The following is a 24296-nucleotide window of genomic DNA, read 5'->3' on the forward strand; positions in this document are numbered from 1 at the left end:
AGAGAGGAGTGGGGGTGGAGAGAGGAGTGGGGGGGGAAGAGGAGTGGGGGGGGGAAGAGGAGTGGGGGGGGGAAGAGGAGTGGGGGGGGGAAGAGAGGAGTGGGGGGGGAAGAGAGAGGAGTGGGGGGCGGGAGAGGAGTGGGGGGCGGGAGAGGAGTGGGGGGGGGGGGAAGAGAGAGGAGTGGGGGGGGGGGAAGAGAGAGGAGTGGGGGGGGGGAAGAGAGAGGAGTGGGGGGGGGAAGAGAGAGGAGTGGGGGGGGGGAGAGAGAGGAGTGGGGGGGGGGAAGAGAGAGGAGTGGGGGGGGAAGAGAGAGGAGTGGGGGGGGGAAAAGAGAGAGGAGTGGGGGGGGGAAAGAGAGAGGAGTGGGGGGGGGGGAAGAGAGAGGAGTGGGGGGGGGGGGAGAGAGAGGAGTGGGGGGGGGGAAGAGAGAGGAGTGGGGGGGGGGGAAGAGAGAGGAGTGGGGGGGGGGGAAGAGAGAGGAGTGGGGGGGGGAAGAGAGAGGAGTGGGGGGGGAAGAGAGAGGAGTGGGGGGGGGGAAAGAGAGAGGAGTTGGGGGGGGGAAGAGAGAGGAGTGGGGGGGAAGAGAGAGGAGTGGGGGGCGGAGAGAGGAGTGGGGGGCGGAGAGAGGAGTGGGGGGCGGAGAGAGCAGTGGGGGGCGGAGAGAGCAGTGGGGGGCGGAGAGAGCAGTGGGGGGCGGAGAGAGCAGTGGGGGGCGGGAGAGCAGTGGGGGGCGGGAGAGCAGTGGGGGGCGAGAGAGGAGTGGGGGGCGAGAGAGGAGTGGGGGGCGAGAGAGGAGTGGGGGGCGAGAGAGGAGTGGGGGGCGAGAGAGGAGTGGGGGGCGAGAGAGGAGTGGGGGGCGAGAGAGGAGTGGGGGGCGAGAGAGGAGTGGGGGGCGAGAGAGGAGTGGGGGGCGAGAGAGGAGTGGGGGGCGAGAGAGGAGTGGGGGGCGAGAGAGGAGTGGGGGGCGAGAGAGGAGTGGGGGGCGAGAGAGGAGTGGGGGGCGAGAGAGGAGTGGGGGGCGAGAGAGGAGTGGGGGGCGAGAGAGGAGTGGGGGGCGAGAGAGGAGTGGGGGTGAGAGAGGAGTGGGGGTGAGAGAGGAGTGGGGGTGAGAGAGGAGTGGGGGTGAGAGAGGAGTGGGGGTGAGAGAGGAGTGGGGGTGAGAGAGGAGTGGGGGGAGCAAGAGTGGGGGGGAGCAAGAGTAGGGGGGGAGCAAGATGGGGGGGGAGCAAGATGGTGGGGGAGCAAGATGGGGGGGGAGCAAGAGTGGGGGGGGGGAGCAAGAGTGGGGGGGGGAGCAAGAGTGGGGGGGGGGGGAGCAAGAGTGGGGGGGGGGGAGCAAGAGTGGGGGGGGGAGCAAGAGTGGGGGGGGGGAGCAAGAGTGGGGGGGGGGAGCAAGAGTGGGGGGGGGGAGCAAGAGTGGGGGGGGGGAGCAAGAGTGGGGGGGGGGGGAGCAAGAGTGGGGGGGGGGAAGCAAGAGTGGGGGGGGGAAGCAAGAGTGGGGGGGGGAGCAAGAGTGGGGGGGGGGGAGCAAGAGTGGGGGGGGTGGGGAGCAAGAGTGGGGGGGGTGGGGAGCAAGAGTGGGGGGGGTGGGGAGCAAGAGTGGGGGGGGGGAGCAAGAGTGGGGGGGGAGCAAGAGTGGTGGGGGGGAGCAAGAGTGGTGGGGGGGAGCAAGAGTGGTGGGGGGGAGCAAGAGTGGTGGGGGGGAGCAAGAGTGGTGGGGGGGAGCAAGAGTGGTGGGGGGGAGCAAGAGTGGTGGGGGGGAGCAAGAGTGGTGGGGGGGAGCAAGAGTGGTGGGGGGGAGCAAGAGTGGTGGGGGGGAGCAAGAGTGGTGGGGGGGAGCAAGAGTGGTGGGGGGGAGCAAGAGTGGTGGGGGGGAGCAAGAGTGGTGGGGGGGAGCAAGAGTGGTGGGGGGGAGCAAGAGTGGTGGGGGGGAGCAAGAGTGGTGGGGGGGAGCAAGAGTGGTGGGGGGGAGCAAGAGTGGTGGGGGGGAGCAAGAGTGGTGGGGGGGAGCAAGAGTGGTGGGGGGGAGCAAGAGTGGTGGGGGGGAGCAAGAGTGGTGGGGGGGAGCAAGAGTGGTGGGGGGGAGCAAGAGTGGTGGGGGGGAGCAAGAGTGGTGGGGGGGAGCAAGAGTGGTGGGGGGGAGCAAGAGTGGTGGGGGGGAGCAAGAGTGGTGGGGGGGAGCAAGAGTGGTGGGGGGGAGCAAGAGTGGTGGGGGGGAGCAAGAGTGGTGGGGGGGAGCAAGAGTGGTGGGGGGGAGCAAGAGTGGTGGGGGGGAGCAAGAGTGGTGGGGGGGAGCAAGAGTGGTGGGGGGGAGCAAGAGTGGTGGGGGGGAGCAAGAGTGGTGGGGGGGAGCAAGAGTGGTGGGGGGGAGCAAGAGTGGTGGGGGGGAGCAAGAGTGGTGGGGGGGAGCAAGAGTGGTGGGGGGGAGCAAGAGTGGTGGGGGGGAGCAAGAGTGGTGGGGGGGAGCAAGAGTGGTGGGGGGGAGCAAGAGTGGTGGGGGGGAGCAAGAGTGGTGGGGGGGAGCAAGAGTGGTGGGGGGGAGCAAGAGTGGTGGGGGGGAGCAAGAGTGGTGGGGGGGAGCAAGAGTGGTGGGGGGGAGCAAGAGTGGTGGGGGGGAGCAAGAGTGGTGGGGGGGAGCAAGAGTGGTGGGGGGGAGCAAGAGTGGTGGGGGGGAGCAAGAGTGGTGGGGGGGAGCAAGAGTGGTGGGGGGGAGCAAGAGTGGTGGGGGGGAGCAAGAGTGGTGGGGGGGAGCAAGAGTGGTGGGGGGGAGCAAGAGTGGTGGGGGGGAGCAAGAGTGGTGGGGGGGAGCAAGAGTGGTGGGGGGGAGCAAGAGTGGTGGGGGGGAGCAAGAGTGGTGGGGGGGAGCAAGAGTGGGGTGGGGGAGCAAGAGTGGGGTGGGGGGGCGGGGCACGAGTGTGGAGCATTCGGAGGTCGGGTTTGTTGGAGGCTCCGGAGGCCAGAGAGTCCAAGATCGGGTGTGTGGAGTCCAGGGGCTGGTGCCGTCTGGAGGTGGGGCAGGGTCATCTGTAGGTCTGGGGGGGAGGGGGATGTCTAGGGGTTGTGGGGACAGAAGTCAGAGGTTTGGCGGTTCAAGGTCTACTTTTGGGGGGGGGGGGGGGGTCCCATGGGGTAAATCTGGGTCTTTACATTAGTTACCCAGAGTTTAGAAGGCGTTTTAATTCTTCTTTTTCTTGGTTACCGTTGGTCTAACCCCAGTGGAACCATCAAAGCTTGGGATTTAAATCCCGTTTTCGGATGGTACCAGCACAGCGCAATTGTCCAGAGGAAGTGTGCACTTCTGGGCAACTGCCGTGCAAACCCTTGACTGGGAACTTGCCAGGGGGATTCCCCACCGTATCTGTGGGTACCCCCCAAATCTGATGCTGGGGAGCATAGAAGTTACAGGCCTATATCTATCTTGCACCCTATCATTCAGAGTAAGTACTTTTGGGAGAGAGTTTCAACTTGAGGAATTCAACTAACATCTCTAAAGGAGGTATTAAAAGACACACAAAAATTGATAAATGTAATCACCTTATGAAATATGCAGCTTTTAAAAGATTTTTTTCACTTATTTTGGACTTATTTCAGTTAACAAAGGTAGTGCATGAAAAGAAATTCAGAACACATTTTGAATGATTTGTAGGAATCTGATGGTTCTAGTAGATATTGTGTCACACAGTACAGCAATCTTTAGCATGAAAACAAAATCTACTACCGGCATAATAGATAGTCGCTTAGTAGTATTGAGCTTGAGTATTGCTGAAAAAAAGGGACACACTGTTGAAGCTTTTCATCTTCCATCAGGTGAATTAACAAGCCAACTGCAGTCAAATACAACACACTGCACAAATGCCAAATGCGACAAAAACAGATTCCATGGATTTCACAATAACCCACCCAGGCGTCTGTAACACTGAGTCAACCAATCTCACTGAAACTTCGTCTCTCTCACAAGGGTTTCCAATCTTCACCTTCCAAGATCCTGCCTTGGAATTCCCTTCAAAAGTCACTCCAACTCGAATGGTTTCAATTACAGCCCACTTCGCAGGGTTTTGATCCCATTCTCCAAGATTCCGTTCTCCTGAGTACACTCAAGCATCAACTTACAAGCACAATATCAGCTCCTCAGCCCTGCCAAGCAGAACACGACTGCTCCAAAGGGATACTTTTGCCCCACAGCATGCAGTCACCAACCTTCTGTTACCTCCTTGGATATTCAGGGCTTCTCCTGAGCTCACTTCAATTGCCAGGTATTCCCCTGAGCCCACTCCATTTAAAGACTGCCACCTGCAGCCTTTTCCATGCTTTCTAATGTAACTGGGACCTCTTCCTCTTCCTGTCCCTGTCCTTTGTTTGGGACTCTTTTCTGGTAAAAAATGACTGACTGAAACTAACTGCCTCAGAACTGCTGTTCACTGAGCCTTGAACTGATCTGGTGACCTATCAAAACGTTCCCAGGAGGGTCCTGCCTTTGTTACTAGGCAGGAATCAATCTAACAAGCATTGGAACATCCTATATTTTAAATGTTACAATCTCCACAGACTACAAGCTAACATAGCATAGAGAGGCACAGAAAGAAAGGATTTCATAACAGTACCCATCAGCCTTTTTCTATACACCTTCCTATCCAAGTCCTCATCTGAGTCCCCTGCAGCAGCCCTCCGAGCAGCTAGCACCTATGTCTCCAACCTGGCTGCAGGTCACTTGTACCCTGTGTCTCACCTAACTAACTCTCTTCTCATTTAATGCTCCTCTGCTTCTCTCAATTCCACAATCATTTCTTCACTGTTAGACTGCCTATCTGACATTTTTTTGGATGAGTCTCAACTTCCTCCAACTCAGCATCATGATCATCATTTTAAACACCGCAACAAGTTCCACTCTTTTGCTACTAAACTCCTCACGAACTTGCTTTGGGAAACTAAACCATGCACAACCTCACCATCATGTTTTGCCTTGTCAGAGCTTCATACCCTACACCCTCTTCAAGTCTGCTTACTTCCACGTCTGTAATGTTGCTCAACTTCACCTCTCTCAAGCTTTTCTGCTACTGAAAACTTATGAACACCCTAGATTCTGTCACCTCCAGATTTAATTACTCGTACTCTTTGCTGACTTACCATCATTCAGACTCCATAAGCTCCTGCCTGCCCAAGATACAGATGTTGTCACCTGTTCTAAATTAAAATCTTCCTCATCCACCAGCTTCACCAGTCATTGCTTGCCTATATTGTCTCCCTGCCCTCTAAAGCAATCAATTTTAAGATCTTTGTATTAAGCTTTAACTCTATCCACAGTCTTGCATCCACTGTGACTAGGGATTCTCTTTTAATAAAAAGCCTATTACTGTCTCTCTCGTGCAAAATAATACCGCAAAGTCAGAACGTGCTGGCAAGAGGCCATAAGACCAGTCAAAAGATCATAATTTCCGTTAAGATTTTTGTCAAATGAAGAAAGTTGGTCAATCAGCAATTTGGATTATTTAAGAGCCATAATACACATTTAAAATAGCAAGAGTTTTAAAAACACCATCAAACCTTATGTTTATCTGCCATTGTTTTCCCAGCCCACATTTCCTTCACAATTAATTGCCAAAGATCACGTTCATTCTTCAGGTTTCCTATAAACGGTTCTTTCAGAGTAGTTTTAATTTTTAGAGCAGGGATTCGAAGTGGGAAAAACATCACTGATATGTTTTCAAGTTCCTAACAATCGAGAAGAAAAATATCGACAATGAGAAACAAAACACTTTAGAGGTGACTTACAGTTTAGAAGTATAGCTAGTGTTAATTTGTGTTACAAGAATCATATAAAAGGACAATAAAGCATCAAAGCAAGTGCTTGACCTCCTCCTCTCACTTCCATCCAAAGAAAAGTAATTACAAAGATGATTGAGGATTTCTAAACTATTTTTAAACTTCCCATTCAATTAAATTTTTATCTAATGAAGATCAAAGGATCTCAATGGTCAACCATTTCTAACACAAATTCAGTGTTTGATTTGAACAAGAGCCCATACTTTTATCTTTAAAAAGTCTGGCTAGATCCTACAGATAGAATATACATTGTTCTTTCACGGACCACTAATTAAATAATTATCCCTTTAGAACAAAGCTGTGAAATCTTGAATGATTTGTGTATCAAATAACTGGTCAACTGTGGTGTAGGAAGAACATGGACTTATATAATTGGGCAGCAACGCTGCTTTGGTTTCCTGTTTCACATTATTTGTATAGAGGAAAAGGTTACAAAGCATTACTTGTGTAGAGCAAAGGGTTACAAAGCATGCAGAAAAGTTTAAGTCGTATGAACTATTCCAAAGCATTACCTGTATGTCTCTAAATTTGGCAATCTCAACATAGCCAGGTCTTCCTTCTGTAAGAAGGAACAGTCGCTTCTGTGTCAATGCAATTTTGCCAACTCCATAATTGGTCTTCACAGATGATGACAATTTATAGACACTTTCATTTTTGTCCAGGTGCTCTATCACTTCCAGAGGCAGATTAACTTCTTGTGCCTCAGTCTCAGATTCCTTCCAAAAGTTGTAAAAGTCTTTAAATGTCTCGGGATCAATCTGTTTCAGATGTCCTTATATTTAAAAGGAAATTAAACTTTATCGCACAACTCGCATTAAATAAAAAACCGAGAACCAGCACTTGTTTCAAAAATTAAGATTCCTTCTAAATAGAAACTAAAAGAAATCTTAACAGCAATGTGGTCTTTTATGATAATATTCACACAAAGCAAGAAAGTCAAGTCAATCTTAGTTTTTATTGGACACAATACTCAAAACATCTGTGAAAATGAGCTTGATTGATTATTCCACATTTACGTTATTAGCAAATTTGGGGGAAGAAATAAGGACTGACTTTCCAAATGTGTGCTTCCAGCAGAAATCCTCACCTCTGGGCAAAGGAGGCATTCACTACAAGATTTTCATTCACATTAATGGATACAAAATTGTGCGAAGCACCAAGATTTCTTAACATGTTTTAAAGTAGGCAATACTCAAATTCATAAAATTGACCCTAAAAAATACATTCTTTTGGCAATGAAATATTGTGGTACGTTGGTACAGCAAGTTGAAGCATCAAGGCAGCGTTTCATGAAGTAACAGGACTTTGAGTGAATCCTCCTTCACTGAATTATCAAATTTACTGCATGACTGTGCAAGGCTACCAAATGCAAATCAGCTCTACCCCACAAGCAGGAAAAGAAAATATTAGATCAAGCCAAGCAACAGTAGAAGCCTTAAGGGCTATCTGAAACCTAAATAACTAACTACAATTCCTATGTGTAGAATCATACAATTATACAACATAGCAGTCCATTCAGCCCACTGTTCCTGAGCCAGATCTTTCAAACAATATCCACTTAATCTCATTCTCCATTGATCAACTGTAAATTTTACACCTGAAATTGATCGATTTTTGCTGAAAAAAAAAAGAGACATGTCAAAGCTTTTCTTCTTGCACTCATCAGGACACTTCACAAGGATGCCAATATAATGACGAAGTCTCCTGTTAAGTACAAGACGAAAAACTTCAACATGTCTCTTTTTTCAGCAATACTCAAGTTCTGTACTACCAAACGACTATTTGATAGATTTTTGTTAACTAAGGATATTGAAGAACATGGGGTTAAAGCAGGTTTATGGATTTAGGTCACAGATCAACCACGATTTCACTGAATGACGAAATAGGCTTGAGGGGCTAAGTGGCTTACATTCCTATACATGTTTTCTTTTTTATTTATACACTTCTGCCTCTGTGTAAAAACACTTTGCTTTAATAAAACTAGGATACTCAAAATGTGTCAATTCTGTTAAATTCATGTTTCTGAAGAATTCTGGGGTGTCAGCCTTGGCTCATGAGAAGCACTTCTGCCTTGAAGTCAGGCAGTCATGCGTTCAGGTCTCATTCCAGATGCTTGAGCACAAAATCTAGGCTCACTCTTCAGTGAAATACTGAGGGTTTGCTGCAGTTGTCCAAGTGCCATATTTTGGACGAGGGGTTAAACCAAGGGTCTGTCGGCCATCAGGCAACTGCAAAAGATCTAAGAAGTGCAGGAGAGTCCTCCCTGGTGCCCTAGCTAACATTTATCCCTTAACCATCATCACTAAGATAGTTATAATGGTCATTGACCTCCATAAAATTCATGGATTTCAACTCAGCCATTTTAGTTTTTCACATTTCCTGTTCAACTCAAAAACATAATGAACTATAACTACTCATCAATGGAAATACACTAATTACTATGGCAGGATCAAACTTATAATCTCCCTGTTATCATTTTTCAATCAGCCTATCACTGAGACATAGGGCTGGGATTTCAGAGCCGGGAAGGCTCCATGGACCTTCAAAAATGATGGGCAGGACCCGGATGCGATAGTCCCACCCCCATTTGTGACACATCCCATTTTTATCAGTAGGGAAAAGGGGGCAGGGTGCAAATCACACAGGAGGCAAACCTGAACTCAGCAGGACCATTTGAACTTGGTGTTGAGTTCCAACAGACCCTATTTTGGCTGTTTCAAGGATCTTAACCCACAGTGCGGGAGTCTCAAATTGATGCAGTTGACGTAAATGTTCTTGAAAGATCAAACCGGTCTATTTAACAGTCGATCTGAAGTTTTTTTTTAAATCCCCCACTCTTTAAACTGTTAAAAAAAAACACTGGTTGCAACTGTTAGCATTTGTTTAAAAAACCTCTGCTGGACTGCTCTGATTGGCAGGCGAGCTGGTATAGCCTCTGTTCAGTTTCATAGAATTATATGTTGATATTTCTCTAATACTTGGTTGAGTTTCAAAAGCTAAAATTATCTCAGCAGGGTGTTCTGAGTTCACAGTATGATTGACAGCTTAAAAAGGCTATTAATGGATTAAGGGTTATGAACATAAGTTAGTTTGTTTTTCTAAGAGATTAACCACTTGAGATTTAAAAGCTTTGATGCTTTCATGAATGGCAGTTCTTTTCACTATCAAGTCCATATGTGGCACCCAGGACCTGCCTATCATTTTTGAAGGTCCGTGGAGTCTTCCCAGGTTCTCAAAAATCCAGCTCCATGTCTCAGTTATTTTTTTTCATCTCTGCATGCCTCCTGAGATCTACCCATGGTGGATACTGAGTGAACTGACATTAAGTTGGCATGGAGAGTATGAGAAGCTGGGGGGCATGAGTTGGCATGAAGGTATCTGAGGCCATGGGGTGGTGGGTGGAAGCATCAGTTGGCATGGGGTATGAGGGCCCATGCGGGAAGGGCAAACGGGTGTGAGGAATTAGGGATAGGGAGCTTTAAATCTTCTAAAACAACTGGGACCAAATCCCAGAGGAATGAGGTGTGCCTCCTAACCAGCCCACCTCAGCATTCATCTACACCCGTGTCCTCTTAACATCATCTTCTGAGCCCCAACTTCATCCTGCATCCACCCTTCGAAGTAAAAAAATATCACAATTTGGGGCACTTTTTGACCGAGGCAGGTCCAGTGGGTCAGAAGATTCCCTGACTTAGTAACCAAAATCCAGCCCATAACAGGGCTCTCCCCTTGGGCTGGATTTATTGGAGGTGATGGGGGTCTGGGGTGGGGAAGGTGAGCTGTCGCCCACCGGTTGGAGAGCGGGAGCCCCACGTTGAACCTTTTTAAGAAAGGCTCACCAAATTAAGTGCCATTCAGGCACTTAACTGGACAGCAGTGGGCCTTCCATAGGATCCTTGACCCCAGGAACAGAAGTCCCATCTGCCGAGAGCTGCTGGCCATTCAGAAGCCAGCAGCTCTACTAAACAGCAGTGTCGCTAGGGAGGCGGTGGCTGCTGCCAATACAACACCCATCCAAGGTCCAGTGCTGTCACTGGATCCCAGGTTACAGGTGAGTGATAAGGGAGGGGGTCGGTAACAAGGGCAGGGGCCCTGTCAGCAGGCAACCCCCTCCTTCGATGCCAGGTGCCTCAATCAGGCACTGTGTGCCTTTGAATGACTGACGACCCCCTCCCTTGGGAGCCTACAAGCAAGCCACACAAGTTTGCTTGTTGTGCTTCCCCCATGATGAGCCTTCCACATTGGTGTGGCCAGCATCAGTGTGATGAGGCCTTTAAGTAGGCCTTCCCACTATGGACTTGATCTGGGTGGAGGCAGGAAGGCATGGGGAGTCCCCACCAGTCACCCTCCTGCCTGATTAGATGTACCCCACAGCCACCAAACTCGCCATGGGAGAAGGCATTAAATTCCAGACCTTGTTTCACCCCCAAGGTTCTTAAATTTCACTAAGACTTTCTTGGTCAACTTTTACATTTGTTAAGTCTGTCCTTATTACAGAGCCCATTTCGTATCAGGAGTGAAGAATCAGATTAGATTGATATTTAAAACTGTATTGAATGTCAACATACAGATCTGTGTGATATATAGAATCATAAAATCATGCATCCTTTAGGTGGTACATATACATAGTGCACTGGTGATAAAGGGAATGAACATTTAACTGGTGAATGGGTTGCTGATCAAGCTACTGAATGTTGTTGCAGCTGCATCCACCAGGCAAGTGGAGTTTCTTGCACATTCCTGACTTGAGACTGAAAGGTAGTGGAAAAGCTTTGCAGAGTTAGGCATTGAGCCACTTGCCGCAGAATACTCAGCCTCTGAACTGCTCTCGTAACCATGGTATTTATGTGGCTGCTTCGGTCGAGTTTCTGGTCAATGATAAAATGATAAACCCCAGGTTGTTGATTGTGAGGAATTTGGTAATGCTTTTGAATATCAAGGGCTTGGATGTTGTTCTGATCTTGTTACATGCTGACATGGACTGCTTCATGCTCGCACAGTGTCACAGTCACTTATTCCCCCTATGCTTGTTGACTTACATTGGCTTGCAGTTTGGCAAGGCCTCGAATTTGAAATTTTCATAATTGTTTTCAAATCTTTCCATGGCCTTGTCTCATCCTATCTCTGTAATCACCTCCAGCCCTACAACCCGCCAAGATCTCTGCACTCTTCTAATTCTGGCCACTTGCACAACCCTGATTTTAATTGTTCTATCTTTGGTAGCTGTGCTTTCCATTGCCTAAGCTCTGGAATTCCTTCCCTAAAAAATTATTTTTGCAGAAGGGTGATGGGATGCTTTGTCGTAGCAACTTTGAAGGGCAAATTCAATAAGTATTTGAAGCAAAGGTGGTACAGGACTATGGCGAGTGAATGATGCAGTGGAATTAGTTTTCAATTAGTATCTAAAAGATCTAGCATAAACACAGTGGGCTGAATGGCCACTTTATTTGCTGTAAACATCCATGGCGTGGGTGCAGCTGCAACAACATTCATGTAGTTTGACATCATTCTCTTGGGCAGCACCCCACTCACCAGTTCAACATCCATTCCCTCCATCACCAGTGTACTATTTAAAGGATACACAGCATGAAGTCGCCAACTCTTCTCTCAAATGCGCAACCTCGATCACCTCAAAGGATAAGGGCAGCAGGTGCATGTTAACACCATTACTTAGAGTCATACACCATCTCTACTTGAACATATATTGCTGCCCTTCATAGTCACTTGGGCAAATTCCTCAAACTCACTATCTAACAGCATTACAGGTTTACTGTCACCAAGGATTGCAGCAGTTCAAAAATGCACCCCACCACTACCTTAAGGTTCACCAGGAATGAGCAATAGATGCATGCTTTGCCAATGCTGCCCATAAAATGAAAATGAATAAAAGAAAATTTAACTTCTACAACATTAGATAACTTTGTGAAGTTTCTGCAGCAATCTGTACATGACAATATTGTTAAAAAGTAAAAAGGGATTAATACGGATGTAGAATTATTAGTGTTTGGAGATGGCCCAGCATTACATTTTGCTTACCAGTCTCAGCCGATAAATAAAATACTGATCTTGAAACCACTTTAGGCGTTGGATACTGCTCCAATGTCATGTCACGATAACTAAGGTGGCTCTTTTCAGATTTGACTGAGGGAAAATAATAGAGGTAAAACAAAGGAAAACTGCACGTTTCTAGAACTGGGTGAAGGATTATCTCTTTACTTAGCTGTTGAATAAGCAATGCAAACAGAAGCTGGCCTGGACCTAACTTTTAGTAATACCTCAGGCCAACATTTAGGAATCAACATTTATGCAACTTAAAGGACGTGGGAACTGACATTAGTGAAGCTTTAACTGATAAGGGTGGAGAGATGTACCTGGAAGCCATAGGCTAGTAAAATTATTATTGGCCTGAATTTTGCAGTCAGAATAATGGGGAAGCTATTAGCCCTAGCCTTTATTATGGAATAAATCGGACAGCAACTTCTGGCATCCATACACATGCAATTAAATGTGAAAGGTGCTGTTAAATTTGCCCTGCTCTTCCACAAGCTTTGCTACACCATACTCACCAAGAAGCTAAGCATCCAAACAGATCAAGTGTGTGAAGTTGCTTTCTCTTCCCCCCAGCTCCCTGAATTTACAGATACACTATTACTTGCTTTTTCCTTTAGTTTCATGTTATTTCTTACCTATGGTTACCATGGTTGCTTTACAGGGGTATATGTTTGTCTTATATCTACGCTTTCAGGCCATAATAGTTTTGACTAGTTTGCTGTCATTCATCTCACCCCAATAAAGTTAGCCTTATCAAAATCCAGAATCTTAATAAATGTTTTGTCTTATCAAAGCTACCATCAAATTCAATCATACTTTGATCAGTGCCCAGCCCATTACGAAATTAGTACAGCCTGCCCTGAGCTGACATATTTTGAAAACTTCATTTGAAACATTAGTGTTTGGGTCTAAATCCTTGATAAACAACTGACAAGGCATAGATAATAGTGCATTAATCACTGCAAAGAATCTTTTTTAATAAAAAGGAACCGTTTAGGCATGTAGGTTTTTGGGCATAATTTAATGGTGCGTTTCCTATATTTTTGATCCACAAACTGGCTACTACCACTAGATGACAGCAGATGATGGCAGTGTTGGAATACCAAAAGCATGAAATGGTCAGTTTAAAAACCAACCTAGATTATATAATTCTGTTCATTGAAAGACCTCCTATTTTCTTGGTTCATCTACAAACACATAAGAAAAGACCATCAGGCCTATACAGCTAGCTCTATCAAATGGTGCAGCCTTGCATCATTTAACAATCCCCTAACCACATTAACCAGTTTATCTAAAACACAGAGGAAACCAGGCTTGGATCTGCAAAGTTTATAGAATAATCCAACATTTGTAGCGGACAATTCTCTGTTATTTTCTGCAGAATGGGATGGGGTCTTGTTCGAGTTCTCGCAGTGCCCTGACTAACATTTATCCTTCAAGCAACCTCTAAAACAAATGAGCAGATCATTCATTTCATAATTGATTGTGTGCACATTGGCTGCTGTATCTCCTCATATTTACTCTGAAAAGTACTTAATTGGCCATGAAGCACTTTGAGATTGTGAAAGTCACCATTTAAATTACATTTGTTCTATTTTTTCATTCTATGATTCTAACAAGAATGAAGGAACCCAACTTTTTTCAACTGAAGAAAGGAAAATTAACTGATAATGAGATCCCAATACATGTTGCACCTTCAGAGGAATTAAGACAACTACGACATAAAAAGCAAATGAAGAGTATATACTTTGCAGTCTGAGTTGGAGAATAGAAATAGAATAGTTCTGTTGAAGAGTCATACGGACTCGAAACGTTAACTGTGTTCCTCTCCGCAGATGCTGTCAGACCTGCTGAATTTTTCCAGATATTTTTGTTTTTGTTTTGGATTTCCAGCATCCGCAGTTTTTTGCTTTTATTTTTGCTTTTAACAAAAAAGTATTTATCATTTAAAAAATGCACCAGACAACCCAAAAGGAGGTAAATGTGGCGAATGAGAAGCCATTGAACAGATGGGTGCTAGATGATCATAGGGGTTTCCAATCTTCCCAACATGGGGCAATCTGCACTATTATCTGTGGACTAAACCAGCATGTGGATTGTCTTCCATTGTAGAATCCACGCCATTTCTTATTTCTATTGTGGTAATTAAAACCAGGCAGATTTGTTAGCAGGCGGACGATCCATTCCACCAGATTATCGCCCAAGAATTCAAGATGAGAATTACTCAAATGGATTGAGATGTAAATTCCACACTGTCTGCATGTAGGAAAAAATTTCTTGAATTTGTTAAGAAAGACCCATTTCCAAATAGTATGCAAGGGAATAAGACTATATTAAATAGGATCAAGAATAGGCATTATGATAAACCACAGCCATTTGGAGTCGAGAATTCCAAACACTCACGGCCATGAGTGAAGAAGTTTCTCCTCAGCTCAGTCCTAAATGATGGCCTCTTATCCTGAGACTACGATCCCTAATTCTAAAATTTCCATGTGTGAAACAGCCTCCCAGCATCAATTCTGTCAAGCTCTCCCAGGATTTTATATGTTTCAATAAGATCCCCTTTCAGTCTTCTAAATTCCAGAAAATATAGACCCATTCTATTCTACTCAATCTTTCCTCATAGGACAGCCCTCTCAACCCAGGAATCAGTCTGATCCAATCTATAAATCTCTAAGGCAAGTATATCCTTCCACAGGTAAGGAGACCAAACTGTGCACAATACTCCAGGTACAGTTCCACCGAAGCCTTTTTTTAATTGCAGAGAGACTTCCTTAATATGGTACTCCAAACCCTTTGTAATAAAGCACACAAACATTTACATTCTTAATTGCTTGCTGTACCCACATGCTAATTTCCTGTGATTCATGTTCAAGGACCCCAAGATCCCTCTGAATACATTTACAGTAAAGTCCCACCATTTGTGGGGGTTCCATTCCCGCAAAATCTCAAAGGGTGAAATCGCAAATGGCGAACATGCGCAGCGCGTGCTTTCTACATGGCAAAGATGTGGAAAAGGTGAGAAGTTTAACACTCTAAATTGTAGATGAGCAAAGTTTTGGGGCCGTGAACCACAATCGATGTACAAACAAAATCACATGGGTATACAAATTCGCGATAGAGGGGTTCGCAAACGGCGGGAGTTGACTGTACTATTCTCCCTCCTTCTACAAAAACATTCTATATTTCCATTCCGACTACCAAAGTAGATAATTTCCCATTTCCCCACATTACACGCCATCTGCCACCTACTAGCTTGCTCACTAACCAGCCCCTATCCCTTTGAATTGACCTCACATCTTAATGTCCCATCTAGCATCAGCAAACCCAGCAAAAAATCAAACTCTTGTAAATAGTCGAGGCCCAAGCATTGATCCATGCTGCACTCCACCACTTATACTCTGCCACCCTGAAATTGACCTGTTTATTCCTAATCCATTTTCTCGCCATTAACCAATACTAATATATTACCTTGCAATCCCATAAAGCCAAATTTTATGCCCCAAATCCTGTAAACAACCTTCTGTTTAGTACCTTAGTATATTTTGAATTTTGTAAGGTTTTTCAAAATCCACCAACTCCCCCTTACCTATCCTGCTACCTATACCCTCGAACAACTAAATCAATTTGTCAACACAATTTTACTTTCATAAAATCGTGCTGACTCTGCCTCATCATGTTGGGCCTGAACTTCCGCGGAGTGGCAATCAGAGTTAGATTGCCACTCCACTCCTAGTTACTTAACTGGAAATCCAGCCGAACCTTTCTCGCCCAACATTCCGAATCAGGCCAGGTTAGAATGGTGTAGGGCAAGCACACTACTGAGGCCTTCAGTAGAGGGCTGCAGAGTTGGAGATAAGGAAGCCGCACCCACTTTTTTAGTGGCACTAGCTGCCGTAAGACAGGTAAGTTTAAGGGTCCAGCCACTTTCAGAAGCCATGGCGAAGGTAGGTTTCTAAGTTAAGTGGGCAGGATTGGGGCAGCGGGGGGGCAGGTGCTGTGGTGCTCTGTGGTCAGTGGGTTGGGTGGTCAGCAGGGGGGCAGGAAGGGAAGGGGATGCCAGGGCGGGAGGTCGGGGGAAAGTCAGTACTATATTTACCAAGGAGTTGGAAGCAGTTTTAATTCTTCCAACTTTTCTTGGGTGACTATTACTGTAAGACAGTTGGAACCATCTGAAATTTGCAATCTAATCGTATTATTGGATGGTTCCGGTTGCAGGGCAATTGCCCAACAGAAGTTTGAATTTCCCAGGCAATACTTACCGGGGCACTTCCGGATTGGGGGGTACCCCAGCGTATCTTTGGGGAACTCCCTCCCCAGTTACAACACCCCAGAGCCTGGAAGTTACGGGCCTAAGTGTTTTCTCAAGTGACCTATTATCACATACTTAATAAGAACTGAAGAACTGGGAGCAGGAGTAGGCAATTCAGCCCCTTGAGCCTGCCCCGCCATTCAATACAATCATGGCTGATCTCATTTCGGCCTCAACTCCAAGTTCCCGCCCTCTCCCCATAACCTTTCAACCCGTTACTGAATAAAAATCTGTCCATCTCCTCCTTAAATTTATTCAGCGTCCCGGCATCCACTGCAGGGAGTGAATTCCACAGATTCACGATCCTTTGAGAAAAGTAATTCCTTCTCATCTCTGATTAAAATCTACCACCCCTTAGCCTAAAACAATGGCCTCTCATTCCAGAATGCCCCATAAGGGGAAACACCTGCTCCACGTCTACTTTGTCCATCCCCTTTAGCATCTTACATGCCTCAATTAGATATCCTCTCATCCTTCTAAACTTTGGCGAGTATAGGCCTAATCTGCTCAATCTCTCCTCATCAGACAAGCCCCTCATCTCTGAAATCAATCTAGTGAATAAACAAATCTGTTAATAACAGATTCTATCATTTTCCCTCCGGCTGATGCAAGGCTAACCAGTGAATGAGTCCTGTTTTTTCTCACTCTCCTTCCTTGAACAATAGGATTACTTTTGCTACCTTCCAATCTATGTGGACTGCTCAAGAATCTAGGGAAATCTGCACAGCCAATCCATTATCTTTATTTCTTTAAAAGCCTTGGATATAGGCTATCAGGGGATTTGTCAGCTATCAGCCCCACAACTATCAAGTTTTCCAGTACTTTTTCTTCACCTATATGAATTAATTTAAGTTCATCACTCTTATTGGACCTTTGGTTCCCACAACTTCCAATGCGTCCTCTACCATGAAGACAAACGTAAAATATCTACTTAACATCACTGCCATTTCCTTGTTCCCTTGTTGCCTCGAAGTGGCCCCACAGTTATTTTCACTAATCTCCTTTTTAACACTCAAAAGCTTTTGCAGTCTGATTAGACATTTCTTGCTAACTTAGGCTCATTCTATTTTCTCCCCTTTTATCAATATTTTTGTCCTCCTTTGCTGATTTCCAAAACTTTCCAAACCCTCAAGCTTACTACACTTGGCAACATTGTAAGCTTATTCTTTAATCTAATACTTCCTTAACTTCTCCAGTAAGCTATAGTTGTACCACTTTTCAATGGTGTTTTTAATCGGTTGGGGAATGTATGTTCATTGAGAATAATGAATTATTTCTTTAAATGTTTGCCATTGTTTATCTCCCATCACATTTTTAAACCTAATTCCCAATTTACCTCAGCCCTCAAGCTTCTGTAATTGGCTTTGCTTAAATTTAAGACCAAATTTTCAGACTTAACAACATCACTATCAAACTATTATGATCACCCGTGCCCAGATGATCCATTACCATAAGATTACTAATTGAGTCCATCTCATTACACAATACTAAATATAAAGGTGCCTCTTCCCTAATTTGTTTCTCAATATATTGTTCTGGAAAACAGTCTTGAATGCATTTCATGAACTCATCCTCCAAACCACTTTTACCAATTTGATTTTCCCATTCTGAAGGATAGTGTGGATTTTGCATCAAATGTAAACATCCTTAAAGTGTGAGAAGGAAAAGATCCTGGTCTTTGGATGGACAAGTCACTAAAATCAATAGTACAGGTAAACAATCAAGATTGATTGGTTTGGAGGTTTTGGATCTAGACTTTTTAATGTGTGGTGCATAAGAATCCAGAACAAGGAGTTATTGTTTCAATTTAAGAACAATAAATGAAAATTGTAAATTCAGAATTCTTCTTTCAAAGGGTGCTAAACAGATTCCAAATAATAAATCAACACAAGATTTAATATTGATTGTTAAATTCTCATCCTTAAGTGGAAACTAATTTTACTGTCTCTGATAGAGGATATGTTATTGATAATGTAGCTAAATATTATTTTCACAATGACAATGAGTTGGTTCTACTGAAGTTCAAGTTGTAAGCAAAACTGCTTGGAAAAGCATGGGATTGGAACTCTTCCTGGGAAATCTTTTGTCATATATCCAAGCTACACACAATTCCTTCAGCATTCAAATAAATATTTGTCCCTCATCAGGATGATTATATCATCAAAAGCTGATTCTTCAGCCATTAGATCCCTATCCTCTAGAAGATCACTTTGTCTTGATATTTCTCTCCCAGCCTACAAGAAGCACGCCCATCTCCAGCTACCCCAGTGCCACCAACACTTTTGCTCAGTGTCTATTTCTCCTCCTTGTCAAATTATTTCAGACATTCTTTTTATGAAAGTATTAAAATTTCAAGTACAGCTAAAATCTAAGTCATAATTTCAGTTTTTTTTTAAAACTAAACAATTTTACTCAAAAGACAGCTAAAGCATCAGTTTACATTTGACAAAAGCACTGGTAAACTTTCAACTAATGTTAATTTGTGCTTTATTGCGTGACCATATAACCAAACATCCAAACTTAATTAATCAAAGCCTCTACCTCCCAGATAGCAGCTGAGGTGCAATTCAGATTTTTGCACTTTAGATTACTTCTCTAAAAAAAATGGAAAATATTTATTTTACATGCATTAAACAAAAGGGTGAGAGACAGAGATGTCAAAGGGCAGAGATGGTAAGAAAGAAATTGAAATCGAGGGGTAAAATGTAAAATCAGGTGGGAAGTAAAACAGGAGGTTAATCCACTCCCCTCGGTTTCATGCTGAGTGGCTAAGAGTCACACGGAAACGATAACCTCAAACCGTTTTCCAGCTTTCCACTGGTAGGTCCACCATAGGATGTTTAGCCAAGACTCCTTTTGGCGTCCAATCAAACAGAAGGGCAAAACTCTCTAGTAGATGCAGAAGAATTTCCATTGCCTCAAACTAATTTTGTATGCAAGAAACACAATTGTAAAACATATGATATTCCAGTAACTTTATCTTACATAAAAACGTAAGAACTAGGAGCAGTGGTAGGCAATTCAGCCCCTTAAGCCTGCCTCGCCATTCAATACGATTATGACTGATCACATTTCAGCCTCAACTCCAATTTCCCACCCTCTCCCCATAACTTTTCAACCCGTTACTAATTAAAAATCTATCTCTTCCTTAAATTTATTCAGCGTCCCTGCATCCAATGCACTCTGAGGTAGTGAATTCCACAGATTCACAACCCTTTGAGAAAAGTAATTCCTCCTCATCTCTGATTGAAATCTACCACCTCTTAGCCTAAAACTATGGCCTCTCGTTCTAGAATGCCCCACAAGGGGAAACACCCACTCCACATCTACTTTGTCTATCCCCTTTAGCATCTTATATACCTCAATTAGATATCCTCTCATCCTTCTAAACTCTAGCGAGTATAGGCCTAAACTGCTCAATCTCTCCTCATAAGACAAGCCCCACATCTCTGGAATCAATCTAGTGAACCTCCTCTGAACCGCCTCCAATGCAACTACATCCTTCCTCAAGTAAGGGGACCAAAACTGTGCACAGTACTCCAGGTGTGGTCTCACTAATGCCTTGTACAGTTGCAACAACACTTCCCTATTTTTATACTCTGTTCCTTTAGCAATAAATGCCAAAATTCTATTTGCCTTCCTTATAACCTGCTGTACCTGCATATTAGCTTTCAGCAATTCATGCGCGAGGACACCCAGATCTCTCTGCACTGAAGCATTCTGAATTTTCTTACTATTTAAGTATTAAGTCACCTTTTTATTTTTCCAACCAAAATGGATAACCTCTCACTTATCCATGTTAAACTCCATCTGCCAACTTTTGGCCCATTCATCTAGTTTTAGGCTAAGAGATGGTAGATTTAAATCAAAGATAAGGAGGAATTACTTTACTCAAAGGGTCGTGAGTCTGTGGAATTCACTACCTCAGAGTGCATTGGATGCAGGGACGCTGAATAAATTTAAGGAGGAGATAGATAGATTTTTGTCCATATCAATTTGGAAATTTCTTATTTCTTCATTGCAATTTACTTTCCCATCTATTTTGGGGTCATCTGCAAATTTAGCCATAGTACCTTCTATCCCTGAATCCAAGTCATTAATATAGATTGTAAATAGTTGGGGCCCAAGGACCGAACCCTGTGAATATCTTGAATAGCATCCTGAATAACTTGTGTTTTTCTGGGAGTTAGTTTCTTGTGAATTGAATTTAATTCATAGCAATATCATCACAAACTACCCAAAAATAGGTACAAACATTAGGCTCGCATCTGGACAATCCAGATAAGTTTCCAAATTTGATGATGGAATGCAAAGACCATAAAATCCTAAAAGTGCTATTTTACTCAATGGAGCTGCAACCTTTAATCAAGTGGTCATACTCATCATAACACATCCATTGATTTTAGTTGCTGAATTCTTGATTAATTGAATCAGGGATCCTACTTGAAACCCAAGGATATCCCAATAGTCGAGTTATATTCAGTTAGTTAAAATAGGGGTACCAAAAAGCAGGGAGCTTCAATTCACTCCATTTTTTAACCATGTGAAAAATATATGAACAAGAGACACATTTATCAAAAATGTATCACTAACCGATCGTTAGGGCATCAAACAGCCGAAGAATGGTGTCACCATCCTTCACAATTCCAGATTCCTGGATTCGTTTCATAAAATCTTCTTGATGCATGTGCGTTTTAGGCAGCTGAAAAGTTTTGACATGTTCATCAGGTGCAGTCACATCACCTTCTTTCTCTAACATTATGCTAATAAGTCGCTTTAGTTCTGGCTTCCGACTTGCATGTTTGCGTTGATCTGGAGACATTGCACCTATCACCTTCTTTACAAGTTCTTTGGGGAAAATGTCACGGTCAGTCTTGTAAAGGTTCTGGAAGTCCAAAAGTGCCTCCTGAAACTTTTCCTGCATCAAATAAGCCAATCCACGGAGATAGTAATATCGTGCCAATAGACTTGAGCTTTCAGGTCCTGTGGAATTTATGGCTCTGCTCAGCAAGTTGATGGAATCTGTATACCATGCAATCACACTGGAATAAGTAAGTGGACAGCTAAACTCCGGCAGCTTGAATCTTCTTGTTGATTTTGTGTTTCTTTTTAAAGCTGAAAGAAATACAATATAAATTGACCAGAAATCATTCAATATGATGTCTATTAAGTATTTCTCATCTCACTGCATCTAATTTTGCTATGAACTTATTAATCATTTGCATACCCAAAAATCTTTGAAGTGAAGGCTTCTTAATTGAAAAGTACTCTAATCTTAGAAAATTGCTCTCATTTAATTTAAACTACAACTTGAGACTGTATGATGGACAAGTACCTTAAACGCAGTTGTCTCGTAAGACATATAAGCTTTTGGAAATATGCCTAAATATTATCAATATACAGTGCTAGCATTTTGCAATATGATAACAGTTCTCGGAAAAGATAGTTGACAAAAAGTTTCTTCCATCAGCTGACTTTAGAATCCTAAGCATTTTTTAAATACACAACTAAGGATTTCCCAATGTCAAGCAAATAAAAGTGTGCCCTTCTTAGAGTTTGAACAGTCTCAATTAAGCTTTGGATGGGAATGATCCCAAGCATACAACCATCCTAATTAAGCATTAACTGAGAATAGGGTTGCCAACTGTGATTAAATGTTTTCCTGGAGGTTTCATTACATGACTAGCTTCCACACACCAGCCATTGGTCAGCCAAAACATCCATTCTTGTAGTCGTTTGGTAGTACAGAACTCGAGTATTGCTGAAAAAAGACATTTTGTCAAAGCTTTTCATCTTGTACTCACCAGGACATTCCGCAGGGCAATGCCTTGACCAATCAGAGTCAAGCTACCTGGTTTAAATTTCAAACAATGCTTGGCAGTTAACTGTCAATCACCATTAACTGGTGCATTCTCCATGGCAACACCTCTACAAGGGATCCACTTGCCACCCAATCAGCACTCTCTTCTCATACAGTATAAAGCTGTTAATTCCCCTGACATTGGTATTCTTGTGATGGTCCTGATGAGTGCAAGACAAAAAGCTTTGACAAAATGTCTTTTTGCAGAAAGACTCAACAACTATTCTTGTGATGTACTGCCTTTCTATGCCAATTAGAAAGTAAGAAGACTCATTACCCAACTGGATGATGCTTGACTGTCAGCCAAACAGCCTTTTTTCCCCCCAGTTTCAATATTTTTATAGCTGATAAAGAGAAATGTTCAGAGAAAATGACAAAAAAACAAATATTTTTTAATGTCCCGATGATTTTTCTCCAGGATTGCACACAGCAGGGCTCTGGAGATTAATCTTCAAATCCTCAAGACTAGGGACCAATCCTAGAAGGTTGGCAACCCTAACTGGGTAGATCACTGAGGAAGCCCAAGGGTGAGTTGTGTGGGAAACAGAAAAATCCCACATGCTAGTACTGTACATTTATAATGTTTAGGCATATCTCCAAAAGTTTATTGATGCAGTTGGAATACTGCAAGGTTGGGGCTGAGGCATATGTTGCAGAGTAGAGGGAACTTTATTCTGTATTTGCCTGTTGCATCTGACCTTCGGGACTTGATAGGGTAGATGCTGGAAGTACCTCTTGGATGTTGGAAGTTTCCTCTCGTGGGGAGACTAGAACTAGGAAACACAGTATAAAATTAAAGAGGTCTCCCATTTTAGAGAAGTATTTTTTTCTCTCAGAAGGTTGTGAATCTTTGGAGCTCTCTTCCTCAGAGAGAGGTGGAGGCAGGGTCAATGTATATTTTTAAGGCGGGAGGTTGATAGATTCATGACTGACAAGGGAATCGAAGGTTGTCAGGGGGTAGGCCTGTAGAGTTGAGGCCTGTTATGACACAGCAGGTGGGAAATGCTGAGCTGTTCAAATCCCAGAAACAACTTGAAACAACTGTCACAACTAATTTTCAATTTGTATGTTTTGAGATACAGGCTTTGAATTCAGTAATAATAAGACCAAGTCTCAAGATGTTTTTATAAAACTAAATTAAACATTTATTAATAAAGGAAAAGCTTGTAAGCACATACATATGTCTACAAATTACTGCTACAATAACTTTTAAATCCCTAGTTAATTTGACTCCCAGTTACACCATTAAGGCAATAGTAAAACACACAGATTTTAAAAGGCCCAGGCAATGTAAACGATACCCTGAACAGTCGAATTCAAAGTGAGTTCTCTTAGCTTCAGTACCTGGAGACAGCAGTTTGATACATACAGGCTGAAGGCGTTTCACACTTGTTGAATCTTAGATTGCCTACCCTTTCACACAGCCTTCACTCCTTTATATATGTTTTCCCTTTTGAATGCAAATACCCAACATTTCACCGTGTCTTTGGACTTTACCTTCCTGATAATAAAAACCTCTCATAGCACTAAGTTTTACCAGTAATCTTTGGGAAAAATAAACACACTTGTTTCTAAACTTCACCTGGCTAGGTGTCACATTTCACCCCTCCTTTGAAAACAATCTGGTCTCGTATATTTAAAAATGCAAATAACCTTTTACACCTTACATTCTAAACTTCCCCCATGTTTACATCAAAGCCTTGAATCCAATTAAGTCTCTCACTCACACACACACACACCACTATTCTACAATAAATTACAATAGCATTCTGAGAATTATTATATCTTCCTTTCAAGGCCATAGTCAGATCAGCCATTATTTTATTGAATGGCGAAGCAGGCTCAAGAGGTTGAATGGCCGAGTCCTGCCCCTAATTTGTATGTTCCTATGTTTGTATCTGGGAGATACCATGATGTCTGGGTGTCTGAATTTCTTTTAACGAAAGGTCACTGACCTTAACATTTCATCTGTTTCTCTCTCCAGAGTTGCTGCCTAGCCTGCTGAGTATTTCTAGCATTGTCTGTTTATCTGTATTATTGATACCACTCACCTCATTGACCACAAAAAGAATTGAAGACAACAGTCAATTTCACTGCTTCATATTCACGAAACAATATCAAAACTAATCTATATCTACTGTTGGAGATTGAATGTAGAAGCACCATTGTTGCGCAAAAAACCACCCTAATCCAGGAAACAGTTTTATTCGTTATCTCTTCCATATGATCTATTCAAGAAATGTTAATCTAAT

General features: G+C 43.7%; 1 protein-coding gene across 3 annotated transcripts in view; it reads right to left on the reverse strand.

The window, feature by feature from the left end:
- Window positions 1–24296, reverse strand: part of dennd3a (DENN/MADD domain containing 3a) — a 150422-nt gene that overhangs the window by 42575 nt on the left and 83551 nt on the right. For 2 of the 3 annotated variants that reach the window (XM_078540983.1, XM_078540982.1), the window contains 4 exons: window positions 20778–21299; window positions 11858–11962; window positions 6334–6593; window positions 5543–5710 (listed from right to left, as the gene is read on the reverse strand). In XM_078540983.1, the coding sequence (XP_078397109.1) occupies window positions 5543–5710; window positions 6334–6593; window positions 11858–11962; window positions 20778–21299 (1055 nt within the window). The remainder of the gene's footprint in view (window positions 1–5542; window positions 5711–6333; window positions 6594–11857; window positions 11963–20777; window positions 21300–24296) is intronic. The other variant, XM_078540984.1, reaches the window with a different exon arrangement.

The sequence above is a fragment of the Cetorhinus maximus genome, chromosome 4, assembly GCF_964194155.1.
Source record: "Cetorhinus maximus chromosome 4, sCetMax3.hap1.1, whole genome shotgun sequence".
Classification (NCBI taxonomy): Eukaryota; Metazoa; Chordata; class Chondrichthyes; order Lamniformes; family Cetorhinidae; genus Cetorhinus; species Cetorhinus maximus.